Here is a 23276-nt window from a genome sequence, read left to right as displayed (position 1 = left end):
CCTTTTCTCACAGACCCATTGGGACCCCTTTCCACTGGAAAAACTGTCCAAAACATCGCCCCTAGTGGAAAATTATACTCTAATCTTTTGTCCCGACTGACAATAAACAGATAAGCGAATCCTCACTGGGAAATATTGTGTTATTTTTCCATCCCCGCTCAATTTTTCTAGCTCGAAAACAATGGAATTCGAATCCCCAGCCGTATAGCTAGCTGAAAAAATCCCATAGGGTTTGTGGGATGGGAGTGTCGAATTATTTGAAGGCACAGAACAAATAAATTTATGTGCAACATTCAAATTTGACTTGATTCTCTAATATGGAACGAACAAAGATAAACAACTCCATGTATCGTAAACATTAATTTTATCGACGATATTTTTTTACGGGACATTCACGTCTCATAACAATTTTAACAAATATTTCTTTAGAAAAAAACTTTTCAAATAAAGTAATAACAAAATGCTTTATTTATTACAAAAATAATATTTTTGCGTGCATCGTGCGTGCGTACGTGCGTGTGTGAAACTAATAACATTTGGAACAGTTCAAAATCTCTTGAGAAGTCTTTCAATTTGAACGTCAAATAAAAAAGTAGAAAGCCAATCGATGACGGACACACTTATCAATCCTTACGCACAAAAGGGACTGGACTAAAGTTTCCTAGGGTTAAATAACCTCAAAAGTTATTCCACTGTCTTGTTTACAAATATCGAAAAATCCGACCCATTCCTCTTAATGGCATTTTGACAAAACTTGACATTTGATAACGAAAAACTCATGCATACACCCTTTAAAACAAGGTAGTTACGCACTGAAAACGTGTTGAACGTTCGTTGACCAACTGGCACAAAACATCAAAAGAACATCTATCTGACGATTCCTAACGTTCATTTAACGTTCGTATGACGTTGAGACAACGTTTATTGCTGAACAGAAAACTGATAAACGGTGAACACTCAAAAACATAAAAATAAAACATTTTAGAAAAAAAAGAAGCTCTGTTTAAGAATCATAACAGTGATTCCAGAACTACGAAAGATCTATGATCTCTATAGTTCGCTTCTTTCTCCTGCGACGTCTCCTTTTCAGGTAATCACGTATGAAACGGGGATCCATTGCTCTGGCGTTAGGTATTTGATAACGCTTATCTTGCGTTTGTGTATAGTCTGTGAGCTTAGGTAAGCTTTGTTCGATATATTTCATGAATTGTGTTTTTTGCGGAAAATTAGCAGCATTATTGTTCATGTCTTGGTATGGTTGGGCGTTTTGAATATCCGCCCTTCTTTGATCGAAGTCCGTGGGGCGTTCGCCCGCAAAAAAGGGTGGAGATTGTTCAGGTAGCCACGGATTTATAAATGATCTTCGACCGTTCGGTGAAGAAACTTGTGTGGTTTGTTGAGTAGGTCCGCCAGCACCCCACCCACCACCATGAGCGTCTCCACCCCCTGGTCCATTCCCGTGGGCGATTCCATTACCATTACCGAAGCCCCATTGGTGGTTTGCTGCTGATACGTGATTCCCATTGGTAGGATTTATAACCACTCCCGAGTTGGCGACATTTGTTGTATCAGCATGCGCGTCAGATCCGGATTGGCGTTTCGAGGCCGAAGCAACGGCCTTTATATAAGCATTCCACACGGCCATTGTTTTTGCTGGCAACGGATGATTTGCTATGTCGAAAAGTTTATTAATTGCTTGTTTTCGTTGTGGTGATGGTGATTCTTTGGGTGGACCATCAGGGGGATTTCCTCCCCACCCTGGCAGACTAACACTTTGTGAAAGCGGGCCGCCTGTGCCCCAACCACCACCAGAACCACTGGCCCCAGTCGAGCCTTGACCGTGGCCCTGTCCGTTTCCGTTACCATAACCCCATTGATGATTATGCGTAACTGTATTGACTTGTCTGGCGTAAGCTTGTCTTTGTTGTTGAATCATTGCGTTTAAGTGTTGTATTTGAGCTTGTTTTCGTCGCTGCTCTTGTAAAGTTCTTGTAGATTCTGTGTGTGGAAAACCTTGAGGATATGGATTTCCTGGTTGAAATTGTTGTTGATTTGGGAATCCCCGTCGTTGTTGGAAGGGTAATTCCCTTTGTTGTTGTTGTTGTTGTTGTTGTTGTTGGTAGGGGAATCCCCCACCAAACATCTGTTTGACGTCAGTTTGGCCTTCAGAATTTTGTGTGGATGAAACATGCGTGTTTGTTCCAACAGATCCAGGATCATTTTTTTGAAGGGAGTTTGAATGTGTATTCGTTTTGGAAGCACCCTTTGTTTGTGCTAGCCCTTGCGTCCAAGCAAACCAGCGAGGATCCAGGCTAGGGTTCGGTCTATAATTCTTGTTATAAAAGGATGAGATCTCTTTAGTCGTTCCTTGGGTGGTTGACGCAAACGATGAAAGCGGAGTTCCGGGAAATTGAGATGCGCTCATATACTGCGGAACTGTATGTTTGTTTATAAGGTTAGGGTTAGAATGACGTAAAAGACTGTATGGATCGATCAGCGGAGGTGCTTGTCTCATTTGTTTTATTTCCGAGAAATAAGCGGAAGGACCGGATGGTAATTGATACGGAATGGATGATTTCCGCTGCCCAGGTTGTGTGTTAACGTTTGGCTGAGTGTCGACCGGTCCATAGTTTTCTTCTTTGTACTGGAATCCGATTGTATTTTGAAATCGGAATGGGTCTTTGACTTTGTCTGGTTGTGTGTTAGCATACATATTCCGATTTAAATCCCGTTCGGGAGAATTCAGTGGCAGACCAGTGCTCATTAAGCCCGGTTGTTTAGCAAACAAGTTCCGTTCGGGACTGGGTACTTTGTTCAGTTGGTTTGGAGATTGTAAGTTATTGATTCCGATCGGGATAGGATTCGGATTCGGTGTACGTTTAATGGAATCTTGAGCAGGGGCAAAAAGGTTTGATGAAATCGGTTGGTGTTCTATAAAAGATGGATAAATGAAGTTGAATTGGAAATAAGAACTTCTTCGAGAGAACAATTGAGACAATACGAAGGGTTTCGTCCCTCCAAAAATTCTACCAGAGGTTTCCGGTCATCATGATTACGCCTTGAATTATCTTTTTTATAAAAAACATTTTTATAGAATGCAGATAGCTCAATTTTAGCAAAATCTAATAATATATTTCAAGAAAAATGATGATTTTTTACGCTCTTTAAAAGCCAATACGAGATTGTGGTTGTTTTTTTAAAGCCTTGCTTCGACGTTGAATATTGAATATTGAATAATTCTATCGGGAGATTTAATTTCGCGTTTCCGTCTTTTTTTTGCTATTTCTAACTCGCACGCAAAATCAAATTTATTTGATTGACGAAAATATATCCAGAACATTTCGCGTTTTTTTTTGCTCGCGAAATTAAATCTCGTGGAAATTCACCCGGCTAAAGTGAAAGACTTACTGAAATAAACTTTACAATGGTGCATCAGAACAAGAATTTCCAAGCGTGGTAAAGCACATGGGAAAATGAAAAACTCATCCAACATTCCCATTAGTAATCGATCACCATGGGGATGCTTGTGTTTCCCTAGTAACAAAAATAGCGGAATAAGTCGTTCATTAATTTATAAAATTTTGCCTTTAAATTTTCTTATGAGGAGGGGGAACAATGACAAATAAAATGTGATCTTTAACTCTCGTGTGTTTTTGGACATTGGACATACCTTCGATATTTGGTACACCTTTTTTTATAAGAACAAACTATATAAGAACATAAGGCTTCGACCGCTAAATTGTTAAGAACAAGTTAAGAACATTTTAAGGATATGTAGACCCTAGAACACTCAATTTCTTAGAACAATGGACAAAAATAGTCAAAAAGGTAAAAATAAGAACATGTTCAGAATATTTTTAGGCTTAAAGCTCAAAAAGTTAAGAACATCCGAAGGCTTCAAAAATTTTGGATGTTCTTATAAAAAGAAAACGTATATCATCGGGTGTTGGATACTCATCAACCAAGCGATACCCGTCCTCTTTGATCGGAGTTGTTAGAAAAGTGGTACCCTAATAGTAGCACTACTCGATGCTGGTCAATTTGTATTTCAATTTTCTGTTTAAAGCTTCTTCACATAGATTGAGTGTGCTACACGTATTTTTTATAAGAACATCCAAAATTTTTGAATCCTTCGGATGTTCTTTTTGAGTTTTAAGCCTAAAAATGTTGTTAACATGTTCTTAATTTCACCACTTCGTGAGTATTTTGGTCCATTTTCTCAAGAAATTGGATGTCTTAGAGTCCGCAAGCCTTAAAATGTTCTTAACTTGTTCCAAGAATTTTGCCTTATGTTATTGTTCTTATTAAAAAATATTTTGCTTGGTCGAGATCGAGAAAGAGTGTCTAGGGTTTTATGAAGGTCAGCAGAGGTCAGGGATACTCACAACGTACTCACAAGTTAAACCAAGGACAGTAAAATGTCTTTATTACTCATTTCATGAGATTATAAAAATTTGTTCATTCTTACCCAGCCCAACTTTACCATCCCAATCTTGCGAAAGATCCAAATACGTTCCTTTGTTTTCATAAGTTCCTACAACGTCACCATTGATGTAAAGCTGAAAGAAAGTATGGTCTGTATAGAGTCTTAGTTGATACTTAAAGTGCCAGTCAATAGCCGTTTAATTAAGGGTCTATCTTCATTTACAGGAGCCCAACATGAACAATATCAATTGTATAAAGAACCTAATGTTAGAGTCACCATGTTGTTTTGAAATTCGAGGTCGAGATTTTTTTCGGTCAGAGAATGTTCAATAAATTTGAAGTCGTTGTAAGTCATTGTGATGGATCTATGTGCAAAGTGACCCAGATCAATCACTGTCTATGTATTTTCACCACCTGACCAACCTTTTTGCTCAAGTTTCCAGACCTGGTTCGCTACCCAACCAACATTAACATGCACTTTCAGCTACCTTTAACTAACGCAAAAGTGGGGAAATTTAACGAAAGGAGCTTATAAATAATTTATAAGCTCCTTTCATTTCCTTTTCGAGAGGAAAGATATTGAACCTACCTACACTCGTAGGCCTATTCGAAACTCAACATTTGAAAATAGTTTTTATGCAAAACGAGGTATCACAGACGTCATTAAAATAAAAGTGCTTTTAGTACAATAAATCCAACGCAATTTTAAGCTAGGGACAATAGAAGGAAACGAAAGGCTTCCATACCGGGGTTTTCTAGATGCACTATGATTGCTCCTAAGCAATAATGGCGTTCTAAATCTAGAATGCCATGCCATTGTTAAAATACTCGATTCTGAGCCTACGTATATTTTTATTATAGTGTTAAGTTTATAGAATTAATAAAATAACATCGAATGCATGTGCATTCTAGTGTTAAGTTTAAAGTTAATACAATACCATCGAATTTAAAGTCCCAAGGGGCTCGCTAGATAGGTTTCTTCAACCTTTCGCATTAGGAAATAGTGAAGGTTTTAGGTTTGCGCCACTTTTGAAACGACGGATTGAATCTAGTGCTTTCTTTATTTTCACGCAAGCATATTTTTAAAAATCTTGCGATAGATTTTACTTTAATCCAGAGTTTGTGTGAAAACAACGCGGGTCACGCGTGTTGAATGGGAGATAAGTGGCTTGCCCATCCAGCAGTTTCAACTCTAGGTCTTTCGAGGCTTTGAACTCAATAGACATATACCTTAGCTATCCTTTTGTTTGCGTCATATGTACCCGTCACATGGTACCATTGCCCTGGGTTGATAACTTGGACACGTGACTTGACATCAAAGATGGTAGCATGAATCTCGTTACGATGGAAAAACCGCACTCTCCCTTCAATCACTTCAAAATGGAATTGCCCGTCCGTGTGATTAGATCTGGCTAATGTTCCAACTGTATCGAATATAGACTGTGTTCCAACTATAGTGTCTAGTTTGATCCAGACTGCGATTGAGATCCCGTTTCGGGGTTTCGGATTAAACTGCATACCGTTGAGTAGGATATCGCCACCTGATTGAAAATAGAAAGATATTTAAGTCTTTAAAAGAAGTGATGGCAAATTTTACATTCTTTTTTATAAAAACAAGTAAACTTTTGATGAGACTTATTTTTTGGTAATTTGAGCCTCCGATCGTTCTTATCCTGTTTTTAATTTGTAGGGTGAAATTAAGGTTTTATACTCAATTTTTACTGAATTACCTCAATTTTGTTCTGAAATTAAGAACACGATATGAACATTTGAGGCTCAAAATACTAAAAAAGAGAAGAGCCGAGCTTTAATAAGATTTGAATTGTCCTTTCTAAAAAAGAGTGTATAATATAAATGCTTTGACTGTAACTTTTTATTTATTTGACCAACGCTTTAAATTTCATCAACATACACCGACTACCAAAAAAAGATGCTCCCAAACGAAGTTTTTTGAAAAATGTGCGGTGAAAAAAAAAACGACAAAATTTCATCATCATAGATACAAGAAGAAATGAAACAATGGAGAAAAAACGTGCATTGCACGGGCGTCAAGAGTGAGAGCTTTTAAGATTGCTCTGTTTTTATTTGACAAATATTGAGACTAGAGCGAATTGAAGTACATTACTGATGCTTCCAAGGAACCAACTACCAGAACAGCAAGCTATTGCGAAACTTTATTGACAAAAGGTATTCGCTTCCCAATTAAAATAGTAGGGAGAATCAAATGGTATTGTAGCTTTTCTACGATCCTTTTGACCATTTTAGAATCGTATCTCAAAGTTTACTTATTTGATTGTAAAGACTGTGTAAAGACTAATTTTCTTCGAAATTCAAAAATCAAATAGTTCAAATCATGCATTTAATTATAGTCTGGCAGAAATAAAAGTTGACCTTGAAAAAAATTCAGCGTAAACTTTCTTAGTACCGTTGGAAGCGGAATTTTATGAGATTTAACATACTCAGAGCCTCACGTTGAGGCCCTTGGGGAAAGATATTGGTGAAATAAAACATTAAGGACCCATCTTCGCTATAAAATCCCTTGGGAAGTGCTATCCTTGCAATGGTAGGTGCCTTTTAAATAACTCAATGTATAACCCTGTCTCAAAAGTCAATGGGGGGGGGGGGATTTCCCAACAAACATTTCTGGAAACCACAATCAATTAAACAGTGTCATCCATGATATGAAATGGGTCAAGTGCAAGGCGAATAACAGGTTTTTAGTGAAGCTGATGACCAGCACAGTGCTCAAAAACGTTTTTATTTTAGGGCAAAAAAGTACACTTCAGGCTTGATCTTACCAAAAGTTTTCCCCAATGACCTCATCATGAGGCTCTGAGTATGATAATCTACATATAAAGCTAAAGTTTTCATTGAAAGAATGCGTCGTCAGGGTGCTGATAACGCAAAGCTAGATTGCAGTCTTCGTAGGGTGATTGTCCGTCATATTTCAGAATTTTCAAGATTTCAACTTTCTCAAGATTCAGTCGTTCGCCAGCTTTTGCGGTGAGCAGTCACGGGTGTACGGGGCTTCGAACCGGGTTCTAGTCTGATTTTTTTAAATTCTCATTCTTTTCCCACTCTTTCCATCTTCTTCTTCGAACTGTAAAATGTGTGAGAGAGCCACAGGGTTGGATAGTGGCGATCCAATCCGAGTTTCTTCCCTTCTAGTATGCTTTCTACAACGTTGTGGCAGAAACGTGTCAAAGGTGTGGCAACTTTGTCTAGTAGAAAGTATACTTCTTTTCTCATTGTTATTTTAGTTTCTTCGGCTGGTTCCGTGGATTTTAAGTTTTAGTTTATCTTATATTTGCGCGCGTTTCATGCTTTCACTAAACACATCTTTTTACATCTTTTTATCTGTGGTGGTGTCTAATTAACACTGCTTGGCCTACCTACACAACCCTGTTTCCATCATATAGGAGGATATTTTCGTAAAAGGCCGAAATCCTGTGTAGGTCGAAAACTGAGGAACAGATAATGTGTTTTCTTGAAAAAATTTTTGACTCATATTGAGTTACTTCTTTCCATCTTAACTCATATTGAGTCGCTTTCTTCCTTGTAGTCACTTTAGATCCCTAGTTTTGCATTAATGGATGTCTATGTCATCATATTTTCCTTTTCAATTCCAACCTGATTGATTTTCTGTGAATGTTCATTCTAGATTTTTGTTGTATTTTTGAAATCTTTGATTCCTTTTATATAGCAACGGTATTGCTATAGGTACTTTTTAACAAATTAACATCAAAAGTTGCCATAGTAACTGGTAAAATCATTTTATACGTTAAGCCCTTCAAAGGTTGTGCAAAGAAATGCAAAAACATTTGACTTAACTCATTTATGTTTCGTGTTGCCAAAACTCACAAAAACTATTTTTTCCGTTGCCAAGGTCAATTAAGGGTCTCAGTCGGCCAAAAGTTTCTAAATTTCCAGAGCTGAAGAACAATTTGCAATATTTTCATGCCAAGCATCTACACTATAATGATTGTTGACAGAGTGTCTGTAAAAGCTTCCAACGGTTTACGAGGCCTTAAGAAAATTTTAAAATGCCTCTAAATTATTTGGATCGCCCTTCAAGCATTCTTGGCTATCAATTTGAACATTTTAAAGAAGTTTTGAAAGCCCAGAGTTTCTATTTAACCATAGCATAAATCTTTAAAAGTCGCTCATTATTTAAAAAAAAGTACCAAATTTTTACCTCCGACGCACTGAAACTTTTTTGTCTTGAAATGCGTTTCAGAAAGAAATTTTGCCATCGTTGGGAAGCTTTCTAAAATAGCTTGGGACATTTTTTGGCTTAAAACAAGGTTATTATTAACATCTAATCTTTGACTTTCCAATTTAGGGTCCACTTGACAGAAATGATAGAACAAGAAACATAACAAAGTAAGAACCCACTGGAAAATCTTGTCTCGCTTACCCATCAAAGCGACAGCAGAGTCGCATCTTCCTTGCTGATTGACAACCACCGCACCGTTGGCTAGTTCCGCATTATTGTGATTTCCAGATTCGTCTGGCAGTAAATTACCCGGGCGTACCGTATCGAAACTCAAATGAATGGACGGCGGACAGTATGCTGTAAAGAAAGGTTGATGATAAACTTGGAATAGCTTCTTATTTGAGAATGATCAGATTAAAAATCAGACTAGAAAACAACAAGAAAACTTGTTCATTAAGCCACCTCAGTGGCCTTTACGCATGTGGGTACACCTAGAAGTATAGGGAAGACACTTGGCAGGCACTTTTGTGGGAAACAGAAGATTGGTGAGAACTAGCTTTCGCGAAAAACCTTTTTGTTTGATGCAAATTTGTGTCATTTCGAGAAATCTGAACATAATGAACGTAAGGAAATTTTAGGGGAACTAACTTTTGCGAAAATGCCAAAAAAAAATTCGTGAAATTGTGAAAATCTCATTCAATCCTTTGAAGTTTTGAAACTAGAAGAGTACTAACTTTCACAAAACTTTCCAATGTAACCCAGCCTACAAACGCATTGCGCACGGCCTAGTTTACACGTCCCACCATTTTGACATGTGTTGACGTCACATTTCCATTCTGCATCTGCAACCGTTTTCACTGGAAAGAAAACAAAATTTATAAGATGGTGTTAAGCTAAAGTCTGTCTAAGCTTAAGTCTGTCTAAGCTAAAGTCTGTCTAAGCTAAAGTCTGTCTAAGCTAAAGTCTGTCTATGCTAGACGACTAATTCAGACATACATAGTGGGCAACACCCCTCTGAACCCTCACCTGAAAAAAGTCACCCCCACCTGCACAGGGTTACCCCCGCCTAAAATGTGGTAGCATCCTAACCCCCACCAGCTTAAAAATTTCCGAAAACCTCCAACCCCCTCCACCTAAAAGAGTGGCGGTTCCCACTATGACACAGTAGAAAATAAACAAAAACTAAAATTGATATTATCCAGTGACTATTACAGTATTATCATACAACACCAATATTACTGTACTACTTCATGGATTATAAGCGACTCCAGTCTAAGCTAAAGTCTGTCTTAATAAGTGATCTTTAGCTGAGACATAAAAGGCTGTAACTTTTAATAGAGGATGGTGGTTTTATGCTCGTTGAAAAGATAATCAGGAGTGGAATATCATTTGAAAGAAAAAAAATCGGAAAGCGAAGATGAATAAAAATTTAGAAGAAGAAATCAAATTTCTTGAATAACTATGATATTACATCATTTTCAAACGAGAAAAATTTTGATCTCAGATGATCATCACTGTGAAACTATGAAAAATTATTTTGAAATACGTATTTAATCAATCGAATGTCATAGCCCAAACTTTCTGATATCTTTTAAAATCATCAAAAAATAACAAAATAAAGCACTGTGTTTTTTACTTTTTAAAATTTTTACCAGTAACGCAATTCTAAAATTGAAGATACTTTGACATTTCACCTAACACTGGCAAACTAATGGTGGATGAATAATTGGACTGGCTTCTCCTGGCCTTTAGAGAGGTGCAATCATCTGGAGGAGGATTTATGAAGGAGGATTTATGAAGGATTAGGAGTGATAATTCCTATACATGGAATATGTTAACTCTCCGCCACGAGTCTTCAATCTACCCTGACTTTCGAAGAATTTCATTATCATTCCACTCAAATCAGCAATTACCAAACAGTCTAAGCGGTCAAAAAACGATCATTTAAAAATCTTTAAATTTAAACTTATACAAATCAGTTTGACCAACCAATCAAATAAATAGAAAATTAATAGAAAATCCAATGTTGGGAATAATAATAATAGAGTTTTGCCTCTAATACCCAAACAAAATGAATAGAAATTTTCATTGGAACATCTCGCTTATCCAAACCAAAATAAGAGGGTTTTGTACGAAAACTTACCCCAGCATTCCAGACCATCTCCAACGAATCCTTGTGGACAGATACAATGACCATTAACACAAATTGCATTCGCATCACAATGTTTACATTCATCTAAATAACATAAAATGATACCTTCAATCAGTGCCATAACATATTGGCACTTTAGGCTAATTTACCATTTTTTCGAAAATTGAAGTTCGAGCGAGAATGTTAATTTCAGGCCTTCAACTTGATTTCATCGATTATTTTGATCTGGGAGGGATTTATTGGTTCCTAGGCTATATTTCAAGCCCTACTGGACCATTTTTGAGCTTTTGGATTCTCAGATCCTAAGGTCCTAAGTCTTAAGTCTAGCGTTAAAACTCTACCCTTCGAACCTACTTTAGAGCACTTACAAATCGATTGTGGTTTCAAAACTTCCCGGTGAATTTCTTTTTTGTGCCAAGTATTTTGTCACTGATTGTAGATACATTGATACTTAAAATACCATTAATTTTCGTACCGCACCGCTTTAATCTAATAAAGCTGAGCCAGCTCGACCAGGTAAGGTACGTTTAATATTTCGACTTTTTTCGCTCACCTCTTAAAATACCTCTTTCGCATACGTTTTATGTACGAATAATAGTGCGCTGAAGGAAAACAAAACTTCTATTGAATTTGACCCTCGCATCGTTTTAGAAAAAAATTAATTACGTGATAGTGATGTAAACCCCTATTGAAGGATTTTTGGAGATTGCAATACAGGGTTCAGAGAGAAACCAACAAATTTATTTTCACTGAGTTTCATAAAGTTTCGGATCCTGTCTGAACCATTTTCCTCTATAAACCATGGATTAAGCTATACCCGTCATCTTCGATCGGAGTGGTACCCGCAAAGAAGCCATTGCTGTGTTAAAGATTTAACTTCAAGCAGCGCTACATCATCACAAGTATTCAAGGAAAAAGCAGATCTACAGCACTTTTGATGCATTTACACCGCTATTGAGTAGTGCTACATTAGGGTCCCTCTTTAAAAAAAAAACTCCGATCAAAGTTTTTGGTTGGCACGGATTGAGGAACTGCCTCCAGGGTCTATATAAAGGCCGGTCTCCACTTGCGCGCGCTTCGATCGCACTTTTTCGAGCAAAAGCTTCCACGCTATTGGTCAATAGAAAAATGAAGCAACTCCATTGGCGCGATCTGACGTAACGGTTTTCGAGCGCGCGCTACATTTTTTATGACGTAATCTTTTTTCCAAGCAAAAATGATTGAAGCCAAAAGGTGCAATTGCAGCGCGCGCAAGTAGAGATTGGCTTCAAAGCTAAGTGTTCTGAGCCCCGCAATGTTCCCAGGCATTGGTTTTCTATAATTAGCGAGTTTCTGCACTTTTGAGAACGGTGGAGTGACTAAAACGATTAGGAAAAACCTGCACTTTTGACCCACAAAATCGAGGACGGTAAAAGTGCTGATTTACCGTGCGTCGTCTTCAATCAATCAGTATTAAACAAACTACCTGCCTTCGGTGATAACCCATAAAGAAATGATTTGTACCTTGAGGAAAGAATTTAGGTGCCGAAGAGTATGCCATGTTGCCAACATCCGAACACGTGGGTCCGGAAAACCCATTTGGACAAATACATTCGGGTTCTCCGTTATTTCGGATAATACAGGTGGCACCGTTTTTACAAGGGTTGTTTGTTGTGCATGAATCTAGTGGATGAGAAAGTATGTGTAAGAAAGCCGAACTTCGAAATTCCCAGCTGGAACACAACGTTGTTTAAACGTTCATCTAACGTTATATAAAGGTTAGATAAACGTTGAAACAATGTTGTGTGCGGGCTGGGTAAGACCAGGAAAGGATATTTGTAGATTATTTGTGGAGGGAGCAAGAATCAACAACAGCTTCCACAGCTTCAGCTACCATTTTGAGATAAAGCACAATTTTATCCTGGCAACAGTACCATTTCGAAGCTTCTATTATATGGAAATTGAGATGAAGATATGTCCATTTCAGTCTTTACGTCGAAGCTCGGTGTGTGTAAGTTGAATACAGTGAATAGTGAAATGTAGTACAGTAAATACAGTGTATGTATAGCATGGATTTTGCCGGGTTTATCCGTTGCAAAAGCATCTCTAGCCAACGACTCTTCAGTTCGTTCAAAAATAAAAGCCTTTAAATGGATTATATTTCCGCTCATAAAATAATGAGCGGGTTTCAATCAATGAAGTATAAGCCCGAAGGGCTAGAAGTCAATCTCTTTGGTAGGATTTGAAGCCAACAAATCCTATCAAAGTTGCGCGGCCTTGAGCAACCCGCCTGGTTTTTACACAAATGACAGACTGAAACTAAAATTTACCGCTTAATTTTGAAAAATATATCACTCGAAAAAAAAGGAATTGCTAGATTCAATCCGTCATCAAAAATACGGCGCATATTTTAAGGCTTCAATTTTTCTTGCCTGGGAAAAGTTAGAGATTGACCTCTAGCCCTTCGGGCTTGAAACTCAATGATTTCAATGCTACTTTCTTACCTTGTGGCCCAGAAGATGCTGGCGGTAGCATAGGTATATTTTGCTGCTTTGGCACCTCAACAGAACCCATCGTTTGAGGATTTGGACGAATTGGCGCTCCGTTGTTCGGTTGGTTAACGAAAGATGATGTAAGAGGATTTCCTACTTTAGCACCATTTAAGATTTGTTGGATTTTAGCTATTTCTTGATTATTTGGCGCTTTGTTTGGTAAACCTGGTCCAAGAGGTGCCGATTGATCATTTATTGGGTTGCTATCAGCAACAGGCAACGATTGGATGATTGACGTTCGATCGTTATCACCGTTCAGAATTTCGACAACTTTTTCAATGAAAGCCGGTGATGTCACGTCTTTGGCGGTCAAAGGGGCGTTCACGGGCGGGCGCGGAAGATCTGATTTTGAAACAGCATTAGCAGCGGAATATTTCACTGTTGGAACGTTCACGATGGATGCAGGTGCTGGTTGAGGTTTGCGGCCTGGCTTCAAAGCTATAATAATAAAAACATTTTTTGAATAACGATAAGTTCGGAATAAATATCAATTTTTAGATTCAGTTTGTAGCGCATACACTTTAATTCGAATATTCTTCGTAATTTCGACTCAATTAGGTTGAAGAAGTCATACTGGATTTGTGAATATAGTCGGAAAAATTGAACTATTGAAATACTTTTTCACCACCAGCTAGTTATCTATGACTACACAACATTAAGACAATTGTTAATTGCAAGACAGGATATATTTGCTTTTTTTTCAAAAAATGGTAGACATTTTAAAGTGGACTTAAAGGGACATTAAGGTAGTAAAATGTAAACATTGCGCAAACCACGTGTCATTAAAGAGAAAAATTAAAATCACGTGTCCAAAACAAACTTGTAAAACTATTGAACAATCAAAATTAGCCATATTTGGTTTGATTTTTTATTTTGACATGTGACATTTGTTTTGATTTTGTATCTGCTGCATACAGTTTGTTTACAAATTTCGCAAGTACTGTTATGTCCCTTTAATTCACACAGATTACAAACACATAACATAAAAATACAGTAAGTTTGTTACACACCATTACAATGAGCACCCGTATAACTTGGAGTACATTTGCAAAGGGCGATACCGTAATACGGTATACAAGTCCCTCCATTTGAACATGGTGTAGGAGTGCACACACTCTCTAAAATATAAAGAGGAATGAGTTGCTTAAAAATTGAGAGTTGACAGCTGCTGCATAATGTTTTTTTAACGTCAATCTAACGTTCTTGACATCCATATAAGGTTAGGTCTGGTTTAGGCGGCCCACTTTTCGCCCTATCTATTCTATTTGCTAATTTAAGTGGGCAAAACCAATGAAATGGCTTTTTCAATCTCTTCGAAGCAAAGATTTTTAATTTTCTACTAATTAAAATAGGCAAAAATCCTTCGTCTAAACTAGAGCTTAGATGGATGTTCTAACTATGTAGGGCTAGGGTGTCAGCTGGGTACAAATCAGTCTACACATTAGACAGCTCCAGGTATTTAGGCTTAAGTAATAGGAGTTGTACACTCGAACCGAAGGACGATATGACATTGGTACAAATTAGAAAACAATAAAATAAACAAAACCCTTTAGTTTTGGTTAGATAAAATAAACACAAAAACAACAAACGGACAGAAGTAATACAAAACGAAACGCGAGACAAACCTTTGACAATAGAATTTCAAATTGTAGGTCAAAAGTTTTAAAGGGAAATCACTGCAAGAAGATTTCAACCTCAAATAAGGACCTACCTTCGCAGAATGCTCCTTGAAAGCCATCAGGACATCGACACAAGAAGGAATCTTCACGATCGATACATGTTCCACCGTTCTTGCACTTGATGGAAGCACATAAGTTGGAAGCTGGAAACGCAGTGAAACTTTTTAGTTTATGGAGAACGCTTTGACAAAGTTATTAAACAAACCATGTACAGGTCCCATGAGTCAAGCGCTCAAATAGTGCGAAGATTGATTGCAGAGTTTAATCAATAGAGAAGCGTTAACAAAAGTCTGTGAGCTGGTTGAAAATGCGCTGTTCTTTACGTAAACTCTTTTAGAAGATACTGGCTACAGGTTATAGAGGTTTTTCATGTTACGTAAGTCCGCTATTATGGAAGCAAGTACGTATTTACGTAACGGATCGCCTTTATGTGAATCGAACGTTTGCTTTCATAATGGCGGAAGTTACGTAAATCAACAAACATGAACAATTCTCTAAAGCCAAGACTCTATGATAAAATCTTCTGGTAACCAGTTTACAAAAATATCGAGGAAACTTACTTTTTGGTTTGGGCGGATCAGCAGGAGCTAAAAGAAAGAAAGGGTGAACAAATTAGACGACCGCTTTTGTAACAAAGCTTGAGACACAGCCTCGATTATTGTTTATTGATTAATAGATTCAACAATGGATTATGTGTATAGATTATGTGGATCGATGTTTATTATACAATTTCCGATTCGTGAGAGTTCATTGGTTTCAACTTAAAAGAAAATCAAAATAGATTAAAAATGGATTAAATTTTCGCGATTTTCAAAATTTTGGCCGTTTTCGCGAGTTCTGGAATAAAATTCAAAGATTTTCCACTAGAAAAATGAAAGAAATTGGGTAAAAAAAGAGGCCGATTCGAGAAATTTTTTCCACGCGAAAGCTTTAGATTCTCACTTCGCGAAAAAAAAGTACGCCAAAAATTTATCCATTTAAGGTATGACATCAACTCCCTTACCATCACAAGTGTGTCCTTTGAATTCTTTCGGACATTCACACGTGAAGTTATCTGCACCACTATTGATTCCTTTCGTGACGTCATGAGACACATGACATGTACCTCCATTGAAGCAAGGGTTTGGAAAGCAGGCATCGTGTTCTGAAAAGAAGTGTTTTAACAAAAAATTTTGAGAGTTGATAAAAATAAACAAACTGGGCCACATGTATGCGAGCACCCCCCAAGCGGTTTGCGTAATGGCGTGATCTATGAGTTCAAAAAGCGTGATTGAAGAAATTTTTGGTGTGATGGCATGATTAGGGAATATTTTCAGCGTGATGGCGTGATCGGGGACTCCACTGGGACGGGTCGTGTACGATGTGATCATTCTGTCACACCGTAAAAGATTTTTCAGCCAAGATATTTAAACAACTTTGGACCTTATATTTAGCGTTTTGGAACGTTTGTACTTTGTATAAAAACTGAAAATGGTTTTTGGCAAGATGTTTTCGTCACTTCTTCGCGGTTATCGTACAAGTTGTTGGGAAAATAAATCAATAGATAGTCGATATTTAACGTGGATAGCCCAGTAATCTAAGAATTTTAGACATTCTTTCGATCGTTTTCACGGCGTCCACGCCTGCTGGCTTCGCTATCCACGAACCGAACGGAAACATTGGTAGGAGCGTGGATTTATAATTCGTTCCCCTAGGTTGAGGTGCTGACACCCTAGAGCACTTAGCCGTTGTTCCATATCGACTAAACAAGAGAACTAATACTGATAATGAATATAAATTCGAATCCAAATCTAAACGCCGTCATCAAAAAGAAATACAAGTACCTTCACAATGTTTTCCTTTCCATCCTTTAGCGCATGCACAGCTCGTATCTTCATCATTAACCACAATGCATTTCCCATCATTCTTGCAAGGGTTTGGCTGACAAAGGTTTTTCACACATTGATAACTCTCTTCGTCAGTTTGAAGGCAGTGTGTGCCGTAACGACAAGGATTAGGTGAACACATATCCATTACTGGAAAAATGAGGTCGAAAAGTGTTCTATAGAGAATGCTGTTAATATGGTTTGGGAGAAGGAGGCACTTTAGAAAATGTCTTCATCAGTTTGAAGGTAGTGTGTGCCGTAGCGGCAAGGATTAGGAGAACACATATCCATTACTGGAAAATGTGGTAGAAAAGTGTTATATAGAGAATGCTATGAATATGATTTGGGAGAACGAGGCAAATTTGATAATATCGTTGCCAGCTTGAAGACAATGTGTGCCGTAACGGCAAGGATTAGGAGAACACATGTCCATTACTGGAAAATGAGGTAGAAAAGTTTTCTATAGAAAATGCTGGTAATATGGTTTGGGAGAAGGAGGCACTTCAGATAATATCGTTGCCAGCTTGAAGACAATGTGTGCCGTAACGGCAAGGATTAGGAGAACACATATCCATTACTGGAAAAATGAGGTCGAACAGTTTCCTATAGAAAATGCTATTAATATGATTTGGGAGAACGAAGCAAATTTGTATCTTTGTCAGTTTGAAGGCACTGTGTGTACCGCAACGAAAAGGATTTGGGAAAATGAGGTAGGAAGGTTTTCTGTAGATATGCTGTTAATATGGTTTGGAGCCTCTAGGCTGACAAAGCAAAATTAATAAAATACTTTTTTTTGCCACTGTCGAGGCTTTAATTTGAAATTTCTGCTAGCGGTTTAGATTTCAGATTGCCATATCTTGGTTTGAATGCTATTGGTTAATATAACAAAATAGCCTAATGAGCCGAAAAGAACTTTCTTAAACAAAATTCCGTTTCAACAGCTACAAATCCTTACACTGGCAATGTTCTCCTTTCCAACCCAGAGAACATTTGCAGGTGGTGGAGGTCGACTTGTCATCACTTATACACACTGAGTTGTGCAAACAAGGGTTTGGGTAACAAGGGTCCATGTCTAAAATGAAAAAGATAACTTGTGGTAGAATACCGTAAGTTGGTCTAACGTCGACATCCCTCTTCTAATTTCAACATCCTTCTTTAAAGATAGGAATAATAGGAGTGTTGGAATCGCTGATTGAAACTTATTTTCTTAGCTAAGCGATCAAAGAGGAAAAAATCTTTTGTCAATCAGTGACTCCGACCTTCCTATTTTTCATATCTCTAAAACAGGGTATCGAAATTAGAAGAGGGATGTCGACATCATATCAACTTAAGGTATTCTTTACATGCAATGAGTTTGAAGTGCAAGAATTAGAAAAGAGTCGAGTAAAGAGTTGACAGTGGCGGTTTTTTTTGTTTTCAAATGCCCCCCCCCCATCGGTTTGTGTAAATGCGTGAATGGGCTTTTTAACGTGAATGAATGCGTGAATTGGAAGACTTTGCGTGAATGGAAATTGTGTAAATTGCCAAAAACATTTCGTGAATACGTTTATTTTGAAAAAAAAATTAGGTGATTACGTGAATTGAAGATCCGCTGGGGGTCTTTCAATCAAAGGGCATATTTTGAATTATAAAATCTTACTTTCAATGCGTCGTGTGGGCCGCGCGTTCTTGATGGGAAATAAGTGGCTTTACGACTTTTGACAAAGATCTCAGTTCAAGCTTTTCAAGAGAGTTTTGATTTCTGAAAAAAGTTTGGCAGTGAAAGTGTAAAATAACCTGTTAGAAATGATGGAACTTACCTGCACATTTTCTGCCTTTGTAACCTTTCGTACAAATACATTCCACTTCACCGCCCACGTCTCTTTTCGTCTTGTTCTGCGCATGCGTATCCAACTAAATGAAAAAATGTCTATCATAGCAGAATAGATGAACAAACACTCTTCTTTATGATATAGAAAAGAGGCGTGCCTCTTTGCTGACAAAGCAAAATAAATAACAGAATTTCTCAGAATTTGTGCTCGCGCGCCGTCGAAACGGGATCAATTCTTCTTTCTTTTGTTCGGGTAAACAAATGGTAGGAAACACGTAAAATACAACTTTAAAAGTCAGAAATTAAAAAAAGAAGATTTTGAAATAAAATATCTACCCAGCTGACACCTTGTTTTTAGGTTCCTTGTCTAGTTTAAAGTTTATTAGAATCTTTTGATGGTGGAAAAACTCATGCTTTACTACAGATTCTGAGAAGCATCGTTATTGTTCGATAACAGTCATAAGACACAATTAATTTATCCAGTTACGTTTCGATACTGATGTTAAAGCAACGAAGAAACTTAAAGCCAATCTATTTTGATTAGGAGAAGTAAAAACTATACGGTTACCGAATCGACAAAATGGGAGAAAACTACTCACCTCACTAGAACGTTTTGTATATCGGTCACGTGCATTTCGTATGAAGTCACGTGATGAGAGAATATCTGATGATGACGTCATAATTTCATGACAAAGACCATCGTGTTCACAAGGATTTGGATGACACAAGTCTTTATCTGTTAAAAAAAAGTCAATTTGTATATCATGTCGTTTCGTGTCAATTAGAGACGTTAAATTTGTGGATCGATAATAGTTCACAGAAAACATTGAAGTCTTGGACCAGAATTATCTATTTAGCCAGGTAAGACTTTTCCGAATTTAACTTTGTATTTGAAGTTTTACTTTGAAACTTGAAAACCTAAAATAAATCTTACGTTTTAATGCTTGAAATACAAGGAACGATATGAAATTAAAAATCTAGTCTAGCCCTAGCTTTCAACCTCTCTGATTCGGATCAACGACTCTGCTCTAATCCTTGCACTTCAAACTCGTCCTACAAAAGACAAACAAAAAAACTCGGCACAATACGAACTCTTCAAGGTCTTACGTTCACAGTTTTGTCCTTTATAACCCAGTTGGCATTGACAAACGAAACCTAAACCACCATTGATTTCCGAACATCGTCCGTCATGTAAACAGGGGTTTGGTGCACAATGATCAATTTCTAAAGAATGTTGGGAAATAAGTATATCAGTATATTATAAAAAAGTCTTTATTCTAGTTACGTGCTTTTTTTACTGCAGCGCTATCCATAACTATGTGTTTTTAATGTTGAATCTAGTGAAATAGGTTAGTTTTTCACCACGAATCTAGTGAAATAGTTCAGCTTTTCACGGCGAATCTAGTGAAATAGTTCAGCTTTTCACCAGGAATTTCTTTCTGTGGTATTATTCACTTTCGAAAAAGACGACCAACTCACCACTGCATTTGGTTCCTTTGAAACCCGTGGTACAGTTACAAAAATATCCACCGGCAATTTCTTGGCATGCCCCGTGAGCACATGGGTTTGGACTGCATCTATCCGGCTCTAGAAAAGATACACGAGAAATGAAAAGGTTTCAGCCTGATTGAACAAGTCAATTACTTAGTGTCTCTAATGAAGTCATTAATACCTATCTGCTTTTTGAACTAGGTAAAGTACAAAGAAAATACATGTGGAAGTATGGTGTAAAATCGTAGGCTGCACACATCCCCTCTTTTCCAACATGTGAAAGTGAGACCGCTTCCTTTTTTTAACCAATGAACATGAGGCGACACCCCTTTCTTTTTCTACCGGTGTAAGTGAGGCAATGTCCCATCTATTACTACCTATGTAAGCGCTACCACACTCTTTTCATCGCTACCTGACAAAAGTCAATCTAATTCCTAGCTGTGTAAGTGAGACAAAACCTTATTTACTAAATGTACATTCTCACTTTTCTGTTTCCGTCTTGTCAGTAAGACCACACCCTTTCTGCATCTATCTTTGTAAGCAAGATTACGGCCTTTTCTATTTCTACCTTTGAAAGTGAGACCACGCCTTTTTCTATTCTAATCCGTGCAAGTGAGACCATGCACTTTTTCGCATTCGTTCAAGTTAAACAACGCCTTTTCTCCTACCTGTGCAAGTGAGGCCACGCCATCCTTCAGAACAATGACATACAAAACCATTGGATTGTTCGTTTGAGGTACAATATCCATTGTTTGCGCACGGGTTGGGCTGGCAGTAGTCCGTTTCTAAAGGAAGAACATAAGGGCTTCGAATTAGCTCTCTGTTTTGATCTCATGCAAGCGGTACAAAAAATACCGGGTGCGCCACAAAAAAGTTTCTCTCTTTAAAACTAATTTTCTAGAAATCTAAAAATTTTAAAAGAACAGTTACTATTTCATTGGAAAGAAGAAAGATAAACTTAAATTTTGATGGGTCATTTATTAAATTCGATTCATTAGATCAAATGTTATCCTCAATTGAATAAAAAAGTTACTTTCAGAAAGTCCTCGAAAACGTCGAAAATCGACCTATCAAATTTTTAGATTAAAATTGGCAATTGCAATAAATAGTCTTTACTTAATTAAAAGCATTTTTCAGTAATTTAGACACATAAATTTCGAAATTGAAAGGCTAAAAGGGTTTAAAAATCTTCATCAAAATCACTTTAATTTATTTTTACCGAAATTCTCCTCCAATTTTCGGTTTTAGATAGGATAAAGTCTATGTAAGGCCAGATTTATCTCGAAACCCATATTTGATGGATTTTTATGAATTTTACGGGAATTTTACCAGATTTTTTGGCCTTTTTGAACAAATGTTCATCCTTGTATTGAAATTCAACCTTCCTTTACATAACAAAATGTCTTTTAGACAGCTTATTATCATTTTTAATGACTGAAACGAAGATAATGATGTATCATGTAATTATGCTTCTGTTTAATTTGATAGGTCAATTTTTAACGTTTTTGAGCACTTTCAGAAAGTAACTTTTTTATTTAATTGAGCATAACTTTTGATTTAATGAATCGAATTTAATAAATGACCCATTAAAATTTAAGTTTATCTTTCTTCTTTCCAATGAAATAGGAATGGTTCTTTAAAATTTTAAGATTTCTAGAAAATTAGTTTTAAAGAGAGAAACTTTTTTGTGGTGCACCCGGTATCAAGTAAACAGATTTTCTAATTGGATAAAATGCTGATAAGGGCAGTATTCAACCAATCAGAGTTTGTTTTTATATATTTTTCGTGAAAATTACACGGAATCAAATCAAAAACAAATTCGAAACCCGTATATTGAAATGCAAGTTTCAAGGTGCGATTTTCTAGAAGTTTTTAAAAATAGTATGGGTAGCTCAGGTATATAAGAGCTACAAGAAACCGACTAGAAGCTTCTTCCAACGCCTTTTTTTCTTCACCTAAAATCGTAAGGAGAGACATACAGATTTCTGTATGTCTGACCCGTGCGGGATTTCATTTATTTTTCTTTCTGTTTATTGCATTTTTGGAAATGCTCATTTATTTATATGTTCCCATGTTTAATGTTACTATGAAATATCATTTAGTCAAAAAAGTTGGATGGATTCTCAAAAACCTAAAAAAGGTTGTATAATTAAACAACGTTTTTTTAGGGAAGAAGCTTCTAGTCGTTGAAATTCAGAAAAGACACGCAACCTCACCTCTTCGATTCTTTTTATTTGGAGCTTGAATTTTTTATATATGGGTCTGTTTTCAACGACTAGTTTACTAGTCTAAAAATGTGACAGAGCCCAATTTTCGAAAAAGAAATTTTTCCGGCCGCTAGAACCGGAAATGTCCCGAAAAAAGCGGTTTTTTGAGATTTTCTCGAGATTTTCTAGTCTATAAATGACCATGAGAACTACTTTTACCTTGGCAAAGGGCACCACGATAACCCAGGGCACAGTCACATTTGAAATCGTGGACACCTGATACACATTTACCGCCGTTGTGGCAAGGCGAGCCATAACAATGATTGATGTCTGAAAATAAAGAAAAAAGTAATGAAGCGGTTATGTCTACATAAGCGCATCGAGGGTTTTTAAGCTGACTAAGCTCTAGTTTAGACGGCCGACTTTCTGCCCTGCCTATTCTAATTGTTAGAGTAGGCAGAAAGAGGACACAAAGTTGATTGTTAAAATCTTTGCTTGGAGAGGTTTGAAAGAAGACATTGCATTGACGTTAAAAGAGGGCTATGCATCACTTTAGACAGCCCACTTTATGTCCTCTTTAATTCGCAACTAGAATAGGCAGGGCAAAAAGTGGGCCGTCTAAACTAGAGCTAAAGTTACGTAGCATACGCCATTATGAATTATTAATATTCAAGTTGTTTGATTCCCTAAACTCTCTGATTTATATGTTTGATACAACCCGATCTATTTGTTCCGACTTTGCACGATTTGAAAATATTTTATTTTCATTAATCACGATGATAACCATTTGGTAAAATAATGAACTTCGGAGAACACTGATGAACTCCTGAAGTTTGGATACGTCCCGTTTATCAATATCAAGTGAAGTATCCTTTCAGGGTCCTGGTAACGAGTTGACCT

At 37.1% G+C, this 23276-nt stretch overlaps 1 protein-coding gene across 2 annotated transcripts in view; it reads right to left on the bottom strand.

The window, feature by feature from the left end:
• Positions 1 to 352: 352 nt before the first annotated feature.
• Positions 353 to 23276, bottom strand: part of LOC136806571 (uncharacterized) — a 39965-nt gene continuing 17041 nt past the window's right edge. For both annotated transcript variants that reach the window (XM_067063159.1, XM_067063160.1), the window contains 21 exons: positions 22596 to 22706; positions 20838 to 20954; positions 20158 to 20265; positions 19786 to 19902; positions 19278 to 19414; positions 18668 to 18761; positions 17824 to 17940; positions 16827 to 17018; positions 16007 to 16147; positions 15564 to 15590; positions 15036 to 15146; positions 14335 to 14442; positions 13277 to 13762; positions 12297 to 12455; positions 10785 to 10877; positions 9376 to 9498; positions 8843 to 8998; positions 5656 to 5966; positions 4469 to 4559; positions 3409 to 3534; positions 353 to 2931 (listed from right to left, as the gene is read on the bottom strand). In XM_067063159.1, coding sequence (XP_066919260.1) covers positions 1031 to 2931; positions 3409 to 3534; positions 4469 to 4559; positions 5656 to 5966; positions 8843 to 8998; positions 9376 to 9498; positions 10785 to 10877; positions 12297 to 12455; positions 13277 to 13762; positions 14335 to 14442; positions 15036 to 15146; positions 15564 to 15590; positions 16007 to 16147; positions 16827 to 17018; positions 17824 to 17940; positions 18668 to 18761; positions 19278 to 19414; positions 19786 to 19902; positions 20158 to 20265; positions 20838 to 20954; positions 22596 to 22706 — 4826 coding nt within the window. In that variant the 3' untranslated portion in view covers positions 353 to 1030. The remainder of the gene's footprint in view (positions 2932 to 3408; positions 3535 to 4468; positions 4560 to 5655; positions 5967 to 8842; positions 8999 to 9375; positions 9499 to 10784; positions 10878 to 12296; positions 12456 to 13276; positions 13763 to 14334; positions 14443 to 15035; positions 15147 to 15563; positions 15591 to 16006; positions 16148 to 16826; positions 17019 to 17823; positions 17941 to 18667; positions 18762 to 19277; positions 19415 to 19785; positions 19903 to 20157; positions 20266 to 20837; positions 20955 to 22595; positions 22707 to 23276) is intronic.

Source organism: Clytia hemisphaerica, unplaced genomic scaffold (assembly GCF_902728285.1).
Source record: "Clytia hemisphaerica strain Z4C2 unplaced genomic scaffold, Clytia hemisphaerica genome assembly, whole genome shotgun sequence".
NCBI classification, from domain to species: Eukaryota; Metazoa; Cnidaria; class Hydrozoa; order Leptothecata; family Clytiidae; genus Clytia; species Clytia hemisphaerica.
Note: the sequence above shows the minus strand (reverse complement) of the source record. Positions and strands in the feature narration are given on the sequence as shown.